Genomic DNA, 17,836 nt, shown 5'->3' on the forward strand with positions numbered 1-17,836 from the left:
TGCTAGCACTAAGGGCCCTTTTTGAATTTGAAGTATTTTGTGTGTAACTTTTTTTAAGAACTTTGCTTGTTTAGTGTTGGGCGCATAAATCTTGGCCAGTGTTATTGGTCGGTTATGTAGAAGGCCTGTAATAATGAGCCACCTACCACTGGGATCTGATTGGAAAGACAATGCTCTATGAATTAAGATCCCAACTCCTCCTCTTTTTCTGACACTAGATGAGAAGTAGCCTGTAGGGAAATCCCTATTAGAAAATTTGGGTGGACCTTCTTTCGGGAAGTGGGTCTCCTGCACAAAGACTATATCAGCCTTCAATATTATAAAACACGCAAGGGTTACGATCACTTTGTTGGTGAGTTTAGGCCTTTGGCATTCTGTGTAATTATTCTAATTATATGAGGACCCATCTATAAAGCATGTAAGAATAAAAAATAAGGTATATTGATTAATTATATTATAGTTAGTGGAAGCCTGGTATGTTAGAATTTGCATGTCTACAGTGAGAGGTGGTGTTCTTGGAGGCAAAAGGCTTACCTGGTGCTTATTTTACTTAAGGCTTATGGTTGCCCAACTGGACCAAGGAAAGAGGGAGAGAGGAGAGGTAGATGTAGAGGGTAAAAAACAACTATTGCATCTTGAATGGTAAAAAACAAACATTAATAACACTACATATTTAACATTATTAAAAATAACAAAATCGATTAACTACTCCTAAGAGTGAAATGGAGGGGGGTGGGTATAAGTGACTGCTACTACTTTTTGTTGCAGGTCTGCTTTTATTATGAATAACTAGTGGGAATGTAATCCCTAGGCACAACATATTTGTAATATCATTAACTTTTCTTGTTAAATATGAGACTAGGTTAGTTACGGTGGAAGATATACCAACTTCAGGGGGGATGGGTAGGTGTATACTAATAAGGCATCTTCATATTGCTTTGTTATTTGTACTAGTGGGAGTATGTACTCCCTTTGAGTCCCACAAAACATATTAAAACTTGTGGATGGAGGTCTCTGTTAGTGGTTTCACTACCTATGCTACAAGTATGTTATCTAAAGGTAGGGTAACTTTGGTAACTTAGATATGCTGCGTCTTATTGCTATTTTTTTGCTATCCCCAGCTGTGAACAAAAAGGATCTAGGTCTACTGGTGATCTGTATATTGCAGTTAGGTTGTCCTTGACCACCTTTAGGCGAAAGGGGAAGCCCCATCGGTATAGAATGCTAAGATCTCTAAGGTGCAGTGTGAGGAATCTAGCCTCTCTCCTTTTTGTTAGTGTCAGTTGACTAAGGTCAGCATAGAGTTGGAGGGAGCAGCCCTCAAATGAGATAGGTGAGTTTTTCCTTGCAGCAGAGAGTATATTTTCTTTATCCCTAAAGCTTGTAAACTTGAGGATGACATCTCTTGGGGGTGCTGTATCTTTAGGAGGCGATCGTAGAGCATGATGGTATCGATCCAGTGGATATTCTATTACTTCTTCATTTCCTACAAGCTTGTTGAATAGCTTTTGAAGAAAGGGTAGCAGCTCTGTAGGTTTAATGCTCTCTGGTATGCCTCTGACTCTAATGTTTTGTTGTCTCCCTCTGTTGTCCAGGTCTTCAACCTGATCCTGGAGTTGATAAATTAAAGTGGAGTTGTGGAAAGTCTGACGAGCTTGCTGGTCCAAGAGTCTGTCTGTCTGTTCCACATCTTCCTCCAGTTGAACTATTCTGCTACCAATCTCATTTATGGCTTTATATTAGAAGATGCGAGAGTAGATATATCTCCTGATATTGGCTATCTATATATGCATTTAATCAACTGAGTCAAAATGTTTTTTTTTAACAGGAGAGCATAATGTGCCACTTAATGATGGGTTTTCTTCTTATTATTATTACAGTATAAATGTCACCTGCAACCTTTTATTACCTAGTCTTCTTTTCAAGATTGTTACAAGTGATATCAGTGGTTTTAAGAGTCCATGTTAGCCATTAATGAGCCCAGTGTGATTCAGAATCCTATTAGATTAAGGCCTGTGTATATTCTATATAGGAGGGAGGTACTTGCGGCCTAGTACAGTACAGCAAAAAAAAAAAAAATCTTACTGCGTAGTTGCGCAGTTTTATTCCCCTCACATTTCGCTTGTTTCGCTTTCTGGAAGACCGAGTGTACGGAGTAAGTCTGCCGTGTAGTTACAGCAGGGCTGCAGAGAGCTGAAGAGCAGCGTTATGGAGAGGTAGGTTTCAGCCACGTGGCAGGCCGTGCAGCTTCTCTGTGTTCAGGCACCCATAACCTACTATCACCTCTTACTTAGAACCGGAGGGTCCCTGGGTGTCAGTAAGACAAAATCTGGTAGTTCTGCCCAGTATTTCACATCCTGGTGCTCTCTGGGTGAGTATTTAGCCGGCCACACTTCAGAGCTCTATTCACTCACGTCCATCTTGGGCTCTGGATAGCTCCACCCCCCAACCTTTAGCCATTTTAGGAAGTCTGAGTCAGTCCATAAAGGAAGTCTAGCTACAAAATATCAGACATATTGTACATTTTAGTGAGGTGCAGCTAGTTCTCTGTATGTATATTGAGCAAGGGGACCCAAATTCCTAATTGTTTTTAGTGTATGCAAAGAAAAAAAGATAGATGGCACAAGTGATATGAAACACAAAAAATGTATTTTGTGATTCAGACAAAGCAAACAATTTTAAAATAGTTTCCAATTTACTTCTATCCTCAAATTTGCTTTGTTCCCATGATATTCTGTGTTGATGAGATACCTAGGTAGGCTCCTAGAGCACTAAATGGCAGGAAATATTGCTGCCATCTAGTGCTCTTGCAAATGGATAACATTCTTGCTAAACTGCTGCCATATAGTGCTCCAGAAATGGTCCGGATCCTAAGCATACATCCCTGCTTTCAACAAAAGATACCAAGCACACAAAGAAAAATTTGATAATAGAAGTTATTTAGAAAGATCTTTAAAATTGCATTTGATATCTAAATCATTAAAGAACATTTTTGGGTTTCATATCCCTTTAAAGGACTGCATCATTGATAGGGATTCAAAGTTAAATTAATAAGTGTTTCATATTCTTAAAGGGCCACTGTACTCAAACATTTTCTTTTCTGCATAAACATAGCAGGATTTCCATTTTGTGCCTGAAAAAATGTTAAAGGCACATGTTACTCAATATAAATTCTTATCAATCCCTGATTAATTAAACGATTTATCATTTAAACCTGGATTTTTTTCCATTCGGCTACTTTTCACAAACATACAAAAAAAATGTACAGCCTCATCATCAGTGGAAGTGCTTTTTTTTTGCATAAGAGATGTTCATGGGACATTTTATTGTCAGCTTTTTTTTTTTTTTACATATACTGTATGCTGCATCACTTTCGATTGATTCAGCATGTGGTTAAGAAATCAAAACTGTAGTATTTTCCAAATAAGTAAAAAGCGTTGCGCTTACCAGCTTCTTCCAGGTTCTGCGCATGTTTTCAGTGTGTGCACAATCTCTCTGTTCTCCCTGCGTGGGTGCAGGAGGTAGGGTCTGAGCACACAAACACTGATACAGGAAATAGCCACACAAAGAGACCTCCGCACTCCTGTGAAATAAATTGAAACATGCACAGGCAAGAATATGAGATATGAAAATGTATAAAAAAAAATGAATGAAAGCATGACAAATACATCTTAAAGGTAGAGGATGCACACAGTTCTCCACGCATTTTTTGCAGAGCCTCACGCACTTGATCACTGCTATAGTGATTTTATAATTTCTACAAATCCTCACTGGCTGATATGGACACCTGCTGCTTTAATAGTGGAGAGAAATTACAAGAAAACTCTGTTTTATTCAGAATAGAAGTTTATTTTTTTAATAAGAAACTGAAATTTTATTAGAAATGTCCTCTTTATGAAAAAAAGGTTGACTATTTGTCAATTTATGTATCTCTAACTGGTGTCCTCTGAACTAGATTAGAATTAATGTTCAAAATTTACAGCCTTGACAATTAAAAAAAGCTATTTAATAAAAAAAAAGTAAAATATTGTTTAAATCACACTTTAAAACAATGATGGCCAACTTCCTAGAACACAATATTTTAGTAGCATTAAGGGTATAGTTGCCAACCGTCCTTGATTTCCAGGGTCATACCCTGGATTTTGTTGTATGTCCCTGGATTTCTTTTGTGCCTAGAAATGTCCCCTCCCGGAGATTTGGAGGGCTGCAGCTGAGCATGCAGCAAGTACTCTGCTCGATCACTTAGAGCAGGTGTAGACAGGGACTCCTTGCTGCACCTTCTCTGGGTGATTGCTGTTTAAACTGCCACAAATCAGAAGAAAAAACACTTACAAACAGCTTGTCCACACTAGGTAAAGAGCTGTGCTGATTAGTTGTAAAAGAGGGAAATTGCTTGACTGCTACTAAAGATAATTTATTGTTTGCATCTTTGCATTATGTAATCTGACAGTAATCTTCATATTTTAGCACTCTGTATCTTCTGCAACTTACTGATTTTAGCATGAGTTTTAAACATACACCACTTCCTACACACAGTGCAAAAATATAAAAATTGCTGTGAGACTAAACAATACAAAAATTATTTTCCCCCAACAGCTCAGCCAGTCCGGTGCTGTGCATAATTACACAGTAAGATTAGCTGCACTGAGTGTTTGCTGTGTCTCTCCTCCTGTTTATAGTAATTTAACACACAGCAGCCTAGCTCCTCCAATGCACCTCTGCCCTCAAAGTGTCATTAAGAGTCCAGGATAACTTAGGAAGCATTGCTGCTAACTATTAGGACAGAGGAACTAAGGTAGTTTTGTGTCACTTCAGTTCTTCATGTTTTTATTGGATTATAAAAGTAAATTGGAAAGTTGTTTAAAATTGCATGACCTATCTGGATCATGGAAGTTTAATTTTGACTAGACTGTCCCTATAACATTATCATATATATATATATATATATATATATATATATAAATATATACTTAAGCGCAGAAGAAAAAACATGCACGTCAGGAGTTATTAATCTTTCACATTCCAATGTTTTTCACATACAGGAAAATGTCATTTTTATTGTATGTGTATATATATACAGGGAGTGCAGAATTATTAGGCAAATTAGTATTTTGACCACATCATCCTCTTTATGCATGTTGTCTTACTCCAAGCTGTATAGGCTCGAAAGCCTACTACCAATTAAGCATATTAGGTGATGTGCATCTCTGTAATGAGAAGGGGTGTGGTCTAATGACATCAACACCCTATATCAGGTGTGCATAATTATTAGGCAACTTCCTTTCCTTTGGCAAAATGGGTCAAAAGAAGGACTTGACAGGCTCAGAAAAGTCAAAAATAGTGAGATATCTTGCAGAGGGATGCAGCACTCTTAAAATTGCAAAGCTTCTGAAGCGTGATCATCGAACAATCAAGCGTTTCATTCAAAATAGTCAACAGGGTCGCAAGAAGCGTGTGGAAAAACCAAGGCGCAAAATAACTGTCCATGAACTGAGAAAAGTCAAGCGTGCAGCTGCCAAGATGCCACTTGCCACCAGTTTGGCCATATTTCAGAGCTGCAACATCACTGGAGTGCCCAAAAGCACAAGGTGTGCAATACTCAGAGACATGGCCAAGGTAAGAAAGGCTGAAAGACGACCACCACTGAACAAGACACACAAGCTGAAACGTCAAGACTGGGCCAAGAAATATCTCAAGACTGATTTTTCTAAGGTTTTATGGACTGATGAAATGAGAGTGAGTCTTGATGGGCCAGATGGATGGGCCCGTGGCTGGATTGGTAAAGGGCAGAGAGCTCCAGTCCGACTCAGACGCCAGCAAGGTGGAGGTGGAGTACTGGTTTGGGCTGGTATCATCAAAGATGAGCTTGTGGGGCCTTTTCGGGTTGAGGATGGAGTCAAGCTCAACTCCCAGTCCTACTGCCAGTTTCTGGAAGACACCTTCTTCAAGCAGTGGTACAGGAAGAAGTCTGCATCCTTCAAGAAAAACATGATTTTCATGCAGGACAATGCTCCATCACACGCGTCCAAGTACTCCACAGCGTGGCTGGCAAGAAAGGGTATAAAAGAAGAAAATCTAATGACATGGCCTCCCTGTTCACCTGATCTGAACCCTATTGAGAACCTGTGGTCCATCATCAAATGTGAGATTTACAAGGAGGGAAAACAGTACACCTCTCTGAACAGTGTCTGGGAGGCTGTGGTTGCTGCTGCACGCAATGTTGATGGTGAACAGATCAAAACACTGACAGAATCCATGGATGGCAGGCTTTTGAGTGTCCTTGCAAAGAAAGGTGGCTATATTGGTCACTGATTTGTTTTTGTTTTGTTTTTGAATGTCAGAAATGTATATTTGTGAATGTTGAGATGTTATATTGGTTTCACTGGTAAACATAAATAATTGAAATGGGTATATATTTGTTTTTTGTTAAGTTGCCTAATAATTATGCACAGTAATAGTCACCTGCACACACATATATCCCCCTAAAATAGCTAAAACTAAAAAGAAACTAAAAACTACTTCCAAAAATATTCAGCTTTGATATTAATGAATTTTTTGGGTTCATTGAGAACATGGTTTTTGTTCAATAATAAAATTAATCCTCAAAAATACAACTTGCCTAATAATTCTGCACTCCCTGTATATATATATATATATATATATATATATATATATATATATATATATATATATATATATATATATATATACCTATACCTGTATATCTATTCCTATAGCCCATTTTTGGTTCAGCACCAGGGTTACACTTGCTTAATGGTGACTAAATGTAGCCACCAATTAGCAAGCTCTACCCAGGGTACTGAACACAAAATGGCCAGGCTCCTAAGCCTTACATTCCTGCTTTTTAAATAAAGATAGCAAGAGAACGAAGAACAATTAATAATAGAAGTAAATTAGACAGTTGCTTAAAATTGCATGTTCTATCTGAATCATGAAAGAAACAAAAACATAATTTATGTAAGAACTTACCTGATAAATTCATTTCTTTCATATTAGCAAGAGTCCATGAGCTAGTGACGTATGGGATATACATTCCTACCAGGAGGGGCACAGTTTCCCAAACCTTAAAATGCCTATAAATACACCCCTCACCACACCCACAATTCAGTTTAACGAATAGCCAAGCAAGTGGGGTGATAAGAAAGGAGCGAAAGCATCAAAAATAAGGAATTGGAATAATTGTGCTTTATACAAAAAAATCATAACCACCTCAAAAAGGACTCTTGCTAATATGAAAGAAATAAATTTTCTTTTATGTAATTAGCAAGAGTCCATGAGCTAGTGACGTATGGGATAGCAGATACCCAAGATGTGGAACTTCCACGCAAGAGTCACTAGAGAGGGAGGGATAAAATAAAGACAGCCAATTCCGCTGAAAAAAATAATCCACAACCCAAATCAAAAGTTTTAATCTTTATAATGAAAAAAACTGAAATTATAAGCAGACAAATCAAACAGAAACAGCTGCCTGAAGTACTTTTCTACCAAAAACTGCTTCAGAAGAAGAAAACACATAAAAATGGTAGAATTTAGTAAAAGTATGCAAAGAAGACCAAGTCGCCGCTTTGCAAATCTGATCAACAGAAGCTTCATTCCTAAAGGCCCAGGAAGTAGAAACTGACCTAGTAGAATGAGCCGTAATTCTTTGAGGCGGGGACTTACCCGACTCCACATAAGCATGATGAATCAAAGACTTTAACCAAGACGCCAAAGAAATGGCAGAAGCCTTCTGAACTTTCCTGGGACCAGAAAAAACAACAAATAGACTAGAAGTCTTTCTAAAATCTTTAGTAGCTTCAACATAATATTTCAAAGCTCTAACTACATCCAAAGAATGTAACGATCTTTCCTTAGAATTCTTAGGATTAGGACATAATGAAGGGACAACAATTTCTCTACTAATGTTGTTAGAATTCACAACCTTAGGTAAAAATTGAAATGAAGTCCGCAACACCGCCTTATCCTGATGAAAAATCAGCAAAGGAGATTCACAAGAAAGAGCAGATAACTCAGAAACTCTTCTAGCAGAAGAGATAGCCAAAAGGAACAATACTTTCCAAGAAAGTAATTTCTCCAACATAGGTGTGTCCGGTCCACGGCGTCATCCTTACTTGTGGGATATTCTCTTCCCCAACAGGAAATGGCAAAGAGTCCCAGCAAAGCTGGTCACATGATCCCTCCTAGGCTCCGCCCACCCCAGTCATTCTCTTTGCCGTTGCACAGGCAACATCTCCACGGAGATGGTTAAGAGTTTTTTGGTGTTTAAATTTGATACTTTTGCTTCTTCGGAGGCTATTTTTGGGAGAAAGGTTTTGCAAGCTGTGGTGCCTTGTGTTTAGGTGACCTGATTTGCTCCCTCCCTTCATCCGTGTCCTAAAGCTTTGGTATTGGTTCCCACAAGTAAGGATGACGCCGTGGACCGGACACACCTATGTTGGAGAAAACAGAATTTATGCTTACCTGATAAATTACTTTCTCCAACGGTGTGTCCGGTCCACGGCCCGCCCTGGTTTTTTTTAATCAGGTCTGATGAATTATTTTCTCTAACTACAGTCACCACGGTATCATATGATTTCTCCTATATATATTTCCTCCTGTCCGTCGGTCGAATGACTGGGGTGGGCGGAGCCTAGGAGGGATCATGTGACCAGCTTTGCTGGGACTCTTTGCCATTTCCTGTTGGGGAAGAGAATATCCCACAAGTAAGGATGACGCCGTGGACCGGACACACCGTTGGAGAAAGTAATTTATCAGGTAAGCATAAATTCTGTTTTCATGTCCAGAGAATGCATAGGCTCAAACGGAGGAGCCTGTAAAGCTGTCAAAACCAAATTAAGACTCCAAGGAGGAGAGATTGGCTTAATAACAGGTTTGATACGGACCAAAGCCTGTACAAAACAATGAATATCAGGAAGATTAGCAATCTTTCTGTGAAAAAGAACAGAAAGAGCAGATATTTGTCTTTTCAAAGAACTTGCAGACAAACCTTTATCCAAACCATCCTGAAGAAATTGTAAAATTCTAGGAATTCTGAAAGAATGCCAGGAGAATTTATGAGAAGAACACCAAGAGATGTAAGTCTTCCAAACTCGATAATAAATCTTTCTAGAGACAGATTTTCGAGCCTGTAACATAGTATTAATCACTGAGTCAGAGAAACCTCTATGACTAAGAATTAAGCGTTCAATCTCCATACCTTCAAATTTAATAATTTGAGATCCTGATGGAAAAAAGGGCCTTGAGATAGAAGGTCTGGCCTTAACGGAAGTGTCCAAGGTTGGCTACTGGCCATCCGAACGAGATCCGCAAACCAAAACCTGTGAGGCCATGCTGGAGCCACCAGCAGTACTAATGAGCGCTCCAATAGAATTTTGGAGATTACTTTCGGAAGAAGAACTAGAGGCGGAAAGATATAAGCAGGATGATAATTCCAAGGAATTGACAACGCATCCACTGCTTCCGCCTGAGGATCCCGGGATCTGGACAGATACCTGGGAAGTTTCTTGTTCAGATGAGAGGCCATCAGATCTATTTCTGGAAGTCCCCAGATTTGAACAATCTGAAGAAAAACCTCTGGATGAAGAGACCATTCGCCCGGATGTAACGTCTGGCGACTGAGATAATCCGCTTCCCAATTGTCTACACCTGGGATGTGAACCGCAGAAATTAGACAGGAGCTGGATTCTGCTCATACAAGTATCCGAGATACTTCTTTCATAGCTTGAGGACTGTGAGTCCCCCCTTGATGATTGACATATGCCACGGTCGTGACATTGTCCGTTTGAAAACAAATAAACGATTCTCTCTTTAGAAGAGGCCAGAACTGAAGAGCTCTGAAAATCGCACGGAGTTCCAAAATATTGATTGGTAATCTCGCCTCCTGAGATTTCCAAACCCCTTGCGCTGTCAGAGATCCCCAAACAGCTCCCCAACCTGATAGACTCGCATCTGTAGAGATCACAGTCCAGGTTGGACGAACGAAAGAGGCCCCTTGAATTAAACGACGGTGATCCATCCACCAAGTTAGAGATGATCGAACATTGGGATTTAAGGATATTATTTGTGATATCCTTGTATAATCCCTGCACCACTAGTTCAGCATACAAAGCTGGAGTGGTCTCGTGTGAAAACGAGCAAAAGGGATCGCGTCCGATGCAGCAGTCATGAGACCTAAAATCTCCATGCATAATGCTACCGAAGGGAACAATTGAGACTGAAGGTTTCGACAGGCTGAAACCAATTTCAGACGTCTCTTTTCTGTCAGAGACAAAGTCATGGACACTGAATCTATTTGGAAACCTAAAAAGGTTACCCTTGTCTGAGGAATCAAGGAACTCTTTGGTAAATTGATCCTCCAACCATGTCTTTGAAGAAACAACACAAGTTGATTCGTATGAGATTCTGCAGAATGTGAAGACTGAGCAAGTACCAAGATATCGTCCAAATAAGGAAATACCGCAATACCCTGTTCTTTGATTACAGAGAGAAGGGCACCGAGAACCTTCGAAAAGATCCTTGGCGCTGTTGCTAGACCAAATGGAAGAGCAATAAACTGGTAATGCTTGTCTAGAAAAGAGAATCTCAGAAACTGATAGTGATCTGGAAGAATTGGAATATGCAGGTATGCATCCTGTAAATCTATTGTAGACATATAATGTCCTTGCTGAACAAAAGGCAGAATAGTTCTTATAGTCACCATTTTGAATGTTGGTATCCTTACATAACGATTCAATATTTTTAGATCCAGAACCGGTCTGAAAGAATTCTCTTTCTTTGGTACGATGAATAGATTTGAATAAAACCCCAGACCCTGTACCAGACTGGTATAATTACCCCAGCTAACCTTAGGTCTGAAACACATTTCAGAAACGCCTGAGCCTTCACTGGATTGACTGGAATGCGTGAGAGAGAATCTTCTCACAGGCGGTCTTACTTTGAAACCTATTCTGTACCCTTGTGAAACAAGGTTCTGAATCCAAAGATTGTGAACCGAATTGTTCCAAACATCTTTGAAAAATCGTAACCTGCCCCCTACCAGCTGCGCTGGAATGAGGGCCGCACCTTCATGCGGATTTAGGGGCTGGTTTTGACTTTCTGAAAGGCTTGGATTTATTCCAGACTGGATTAGGTTTCCAACCAGAAACTGTTCCTTTAGGGGAAGGATCGGGCTTCTGCTCCTTCTGACGAAAGGAACGAAAACGATTAGCAGCCCTGTAATTACCTTTAGATTTTTTTCCCTGAGGCAAAAAGGCACCCTTCCCTCCAGTAACAGTTGAAATTATAGAATCCAACTGAGAACCAAACAATTTATTACCTTGGAAAGAGAGAGAAAGCAAAGTTGATTTAGAACTCATATCTACATTCCAGGATTTAAGCCATAAAGCTCGTCTAGCTAAAATAGCTAAAGACATATACCGGACATCAACTCTAATGATATAAAAAATGGCATCACAGACAAAGTTATTAGCGTGTTGAAGAAGTTTAACAATGCTATATGTGTTATGATCTGTCACTTGTTGCGCTAAAGCCTCCAACCAGAAAGTTGAAGCTGCAGCAACATCAGCCAAAGAGATAGCAGGTCTAAGTAGATTACCTGAACATAAATAAGCTTTTCTCAAAAAAGATTCAATTTTCCTATCTAAAGGATCTTTAAATGAAGTGCTATCTGCCGTAGGAATAGCAGTACGTTTGGCTAGAGTAGAGATAGCCCCATCGACTTTAGGGATTTTATCCCAAAATTCCAGTCTATCAGATGGCACAGGGTACAATTTCTTAAACCTTGGAGAAGGAGTAAATGAAGTACCCAGACTATCCCATTCCCTAGCAATCACATCTGAGATAGCATCAGGAACTGGAAAAACTTCCAGAATTAACACATGAGGTTTATAAACCGAATTTAAATGTTTAGCCGTTTTAGTATCAAGAGGACTGGACTCCTCCATATCTAAAGCAATCAAAACTTCTTTAAGCAATGAACAAATAAACTCCATCTTAAATAAATATGAAGATTTATCAGTATCAATATCTGTAGTAGAATCTTCTGAACCGGAAAAAACCTCATCAGAAACAGATAAGTCAGAATGATGGCGGTCACCTAAAAATTCATCTGAAAAGTGAGAAGTTTTGAAAGACCTTTTACGTTTACTGGAAGGAGGAATAACAGACAGAGCCTTCTTAATAGAATTAGAAACAAATTCTTTAACATTAACAGGAACATCCTGAACAATAGATGTTGAAGGAACAACAACAGGTAAAGGATTATTACTAATAGAAACAGAATCTGCATTGGAAAGTTTATCATGACAGCTTTCACAAACTACAGCTGGGGAAACAGATACCACAAGTTTACAACATATGCACTTAACTTTGGTAGAACTAGCATCAGGCAGCGTCTGTCCATTAGAGGATTTTGATCCAGGGTCAGGATGAGACATCTTGCAATATGTAATAGAAAAAACAACATATAAAGCAAAATTATCAAATTTCTTAAATGACAGTTTCAGGAATGGGAAAGAATGCAAAAAAAATAAGCTTCTAGAAACCAGAAGCCATGAAAATAAAATGTTTAAATAAAGTGAGTAAAAAATACGCCCACATTTTTTTGGCGCAAAACAGAATACAACTTCCGGCGTAAATTACGTCGCCGGAAATGCCAAAAAAATTTTGCGCCAAAAAAAGTATGCGCCAAAAATGACGTAATAAAAAGAAACATTTTTCTGCCCCCGCGAGCCTAACAGCACGCAGGAAAAAATGGCCAAATAAAAAAATTTCAAGGTAAGAAAAAATAATTAAATGCATTATCCCAATAATGAAACTGACAGTCTGTATTAAAAATGAATACTGATTATCCTGAATCAAGGCAAATATAAGTTTATAGACATATATTTAGAACTTTACATATAAAGTGCCCAACCATAGCGCAGAGTGTCACAAAGAATAAGACTTACTTACCCCAGGACACTCATCTACATGTAGTAGATAGCCAAACCAGTACTGAAACGAGAATCAGTAGAGGTAAAGGTATATAAGAGTATATCGTCGATCTGAAAAGGGAGGTAGGAGAAGAAATCTCTACGACCGATAACAGAGAACCTATGAAATTGATCCCCTAGAGGTAGACCATTGTATTCAAATAGGCAATACTCTCTTCACATCCCTCTGACATTCACTGCACTCTGAGAGGAAAACCGGGCTCCAGCCTGCTGCGAAGCGCAATACAACGTAGAATCTAGCACAAACTTACTTCACCACCTCCATGGGAGGCAAAGTTTGTAAAACTGAATTGTGGGTGTGGTGAGGGGTGTATTTATAGGCATTTTAAGGTTTGGGAAACTTTGCCCCTCCTGGTAGGAATGTATATCCCATACGTCACTAGCTCATGGACTCTTGCTAATTACATGAAAGAAAATTAGGTTTAGTATCCCTTTAAGTAACCTTGCTGAATATTTGCTTTAGGATCGTCATGAGGGAAAAATGAAGGACTAACCCTTAACTGCCCTTTTGCCAATGTTCCAAATATCTTCAGGTTGAGAAACAAGGGTCCAGGAGATCCATGTTCTGGATATAAGTGGTCTAGGGTCAGGTTTTGATGATCGGGGTTGGGCTTGGGCAAATTAAGGAGCTAATGTGAAGTCTTCAAATATCAAATGATAAGACTTTGCTGTCTTCTCATGGCAATGACATGTATAATAGCTGTTTTTCTTTCTGTGTTTTAGGTCCTGTGCAGTGTGATAGCAGGATTTTTGCACTTTTTTTACCTTTCCGCCTTTTGCTGCATGGCTCTAGAAGGACTGGAGCTCTATTTGATGCTAGTGACAGTGTTCAACACCCACATATTGAAGAAAAGACATCTCTTAGCTGTAGGCTATGGAATTCCAGCTGTTATTGTCACCATCAGTGCAATAACATACTCCAAAGGATATGGGACTCCCAAACAGTAAGTAAGCCAGCCAGATTATGAAAAAACAGCGCCGAAAATATAAAAGGGATACTGGGAAAGAGCAAGAAATACTAAAATAAAGGGTAGTGATGTAGAGACAGTGGTTAAAAAGATGAAAAATTAAGCAGTCTAGAATGGAAGATTATGTTTGTAGAAGTATATAAGTAGACAAGAAGCTGGTAAGTTAGTACTCCCTATAATATGTTCTTTTGAAAACTTGTAGAAAACAACTATTTCATTAAGCATATATTTCTCATAAGGTATACAGCTGGCTAGTAACATCATTTCTCAAAGTGGTGCCTTCCTGATTAGTCAGATTAGTCAAGTGACCAAAGTTTTCAGTACACACTTTATTCTACTACATTCTGTGTTATGACAATCAGAAACTTTAATAGAGAAACTATAGTATTTTGTTATACAGAGCTAGCAATGGGGAGCTTACATAATAGAGGTGATATCATCAGTCACATAGGATTTGGAAGAAAAGGGAAATTTTCTATAATTATTATAACACCATACAAACATCGTAATAACAGCATCTTGCCCCATTGTACTCTGCAAACAGACCACTTCCTCATCGCAAGATAGACTCAAAATTACCCATGCAACAGCATAAATCAAACTGATACACACAAACAAAATATCTTTAAATCCTTTGGCCTCTAGTTATCAAGCCGTCGACTTTCTTGCATTCGACGGCACCAATACGCTCGCCTAAGTTCGCCTAACATTGCTGCCGCGGACCTGAATACGTTCGCCAAAGTTATCAAGAAAGCTGTCAAAAAGCCGTGCACCAAGTACGGAGCGATGAGCAGCGGACTGTTGTTAACTAACAGTCATCGATCTCGCTGCTCTTCGGCTTATTCGCAGCTTTCTTGGTACCCTGTCACTAAGCACCCACACTAAACTAAACTGTTTACCCCCTATACCGCCGCTCCCGGACCCCCCGCAACTAAATAAAGTTATTAACCCCTAAACCGCTGCTCCCGGAGCTCACCGCCACCTACATTATATGTATTAATCCCTAAACCGCCGCTCCCGGACCCCGCCGCCACCTACATTAAATGTATTGACCCCTAATCTGACCTCCCTACACCGCCGCCACCTACATTAAATGTATTAACCCCTAATCTGACCCCCCTACACCGCCGCCACTATATTACATTTATTAACCCCTAAACCTAAGTCTAACCCTAACATCCCCTAACTTAAAGATAATTTAAATTAATCTAAGTAAATATTTCTATCATGAGATAAATTATTCCTATTTAAAACTAAATACTTACCTATAAAATAAACCCCAAGATAGCTACAATATAACTAATAGTTACATTGTAGCTATTTTAGGATTTATTTTTATTTTACAGGCAACTTTGTATTTATTTTAACTAGGTACAATAGTTATTAAATAGTTATTAACTATTTATTAACTACCTAGCTAAAATAAATACCTAGCTAAAAAAGTACCTGTAAAATAAATACTAACCTAAGTTACAATTACACCTAACACTACACTATAATTAAATTAATTACCTAAATTAAAATAAATTAATTACAATTAAATAAAGTTAACTAAAGTACAACCCCCCCACTAAATTACAGAAAATAATAAAATAATTACAAGTTTTTTAAACTAATTACACCTAATCTAATCCCCCTAATAAATAAAAAAGCCCCCCAAAATAAAAAAAATCCCTACCCTACACTAACTTACAAATAGCCCTTAAAAGGGCCTTTTGCGGGGCATTGCCCCAAAGTAATCAGCTCTTTTACCTGTAAAAAAAATACAATACACCCCCAACATTAAAACCCACCACCCACATACCCAACCCAACTCTAAAACCCACCCAATCCCCCCTTAATAAAACCTAACACTACCCCCTTGAAGATCACCCTACCTTGAGATGTCTTCACCCAGCCGGGCACAAGTGGTCCTCCAGAGGGGCAGAAGTCTTCATCCAATCTGGGCAGAAGAGGACCTCCAGACGGGCAGAAGTCTTCATCCAGGCGGCATCTTCTATCTTCATCCATCCGGAGCGGAGTGGGTCCATCTTCAAGACATCCGACGACGAGCATCCTTCCAGGCCGACGAATACCCGACAAATGAATATTCCTTTAAATGACGTCATCCAAGATGGCGTCCCTTGAATTCCGATTGGCTGATATAATTCTATCAGACAATCGGAACTAAGGTAGGAAAAATCCTATTGGCTGATACAATCAGCCAATAGGATTGAAGTTCAATCCTATTGGCTGATCCAATCAGCCAATAGGATTGAGCTTGCATTCTATTGGCTGATTGGAACAGCCAATAGAATGCGAGCTCAATCCTATTGACTGATTGCATCAGCCAATAGGATTGGAAGGGTTTTCCCTTCTAATCCCAAGAGTGGTTCGAAATTCCAGAAAAGAGGTGTAAGAAACTCATTGATAGTTATTTTTTTCATGGGGTGTGCTACAAATATTAATTTGAGGGTGCCAATAATTTTGTCCAGTCCATTTTTTTTTCTCCACTTTTTTGTGTCATACCAATACAAACAAAAGAAATAAACATGAGAATGCCTAAACATTTGTAAATGCAACAATTTTCTGGGAGAAGTGGTGCATTATCTGACAGAAATGCAGGGGTGCCAATATTTTTGGCCATAACTGTGTGTATATATATATATATATATATATATATATATATATATATATATATATATATATATATATATATATATATATATATATATATATATATATATATATATATATATATATATATATATATATATATATATATATATATATATATATATATATATATATATGTCTGTATATATGTACATATGTATTTATATGTGTATATATGTATTTACAGACATATGTACACATATAAATACATATGTACTTACATATAGACATATATATAAGTGCATTGGAGCCCTTTGCTGTCAAGTAGATGAAAACATAAAAAACATATTTATACAATATTCATATTTAATAAAGTGTTATACTGTGTATTTACTGTATATTTCACATTTTTAATGCACATAGCAGAATATGGTCTATGGATTTCTAAATAGATATTCATATATATATATATATATATATATATATATATATATATGTATATATCTATACTTATATATAATAATCATGTATATATATATATATATATATATATATATATATATATATATACCTATATATATATGTCTGTATATATGTACATATGTATTTATATGTGTATATATGTATTTACAGACATATGTACACATATAAATACATATGTACTTACATATAGACATATATATAAGTGCATTGGAGCCCTTTGCTGTCAAGTAGATGAAAACATAAAAAACATATTTATACAATATTCATATTTAATAAAGTGTTATACTGTGTATTTACTGTATATTTCACATTTTTAATGCACATAGCAGAATATGGTCTATGGATTTCTAAATAGATATTCATATATATATATATATATATATATATATATGTATATATCTATACTTATATATAATAATCATGTATATATATATATATATATATATATATATATATATATATATATATATATATATATATATATATGTATGTATGTATGTATGTGTGTGTATATATATATGAATGTTTTTATACTTATCCCTTGTAGGATGCTGTGTTTTTTACATTTGTGAATTAAAAGTTTTATTTTTTTGGTCCCTCTTAGCAGATTTACTTATGTGTTTAAGTGTGTGCCCATAAAGTGGTTACTTTTCTTTTTTGAGAACATGAACATGTCAGCAAATGAGTTCCAGTTTGCTAAAGGAACAGTGTATTGTAAAACAGTTTTTACCTTTAAAGGGATACTAAACCCATTTTTTTCTTCTTTCATGATTCAGA

General features: G+C 37.6%; 1 protein-coding gene across 2 annotated transcripts in view; it reads left to right on the forward strand.

Annotated features, from left to right (window-relative positions):
• Positions 1–17,836, forward strand: part of ADGRE5 (adhesion G protein-coupled receptor E5) — a 580,790-nt gene that overhangs the window by 512,822 nt on the left and 50,132 nt on the right. For both annotated transcript variants that reach the window (XM_053718071.1, XM_053718072.1), the window contains one exon: positions 13,737–13,957. In XM_053718071.1, coding sequence (XP_053574046.1) covers positions 13,737–13,957 — 221 coding nt within the window. The remainder of the gene's footprint in view (positions 1–13,736; positions 13,958–17,836) is intronic.

This window comes from Bombina bombina, chromosome 6, assembly GCF_027579735.1.
Source record: "Bombina bombina isolate aBomBom1 chromosome 6, aBomBom1.pri, whole genome shotgun sequence".
Lineage (NCBI taxonomy): Eukaryota > Metazoa > Chordata > Amphibia > Anura > Bombinatoridae > Bombina > Bombina bombina.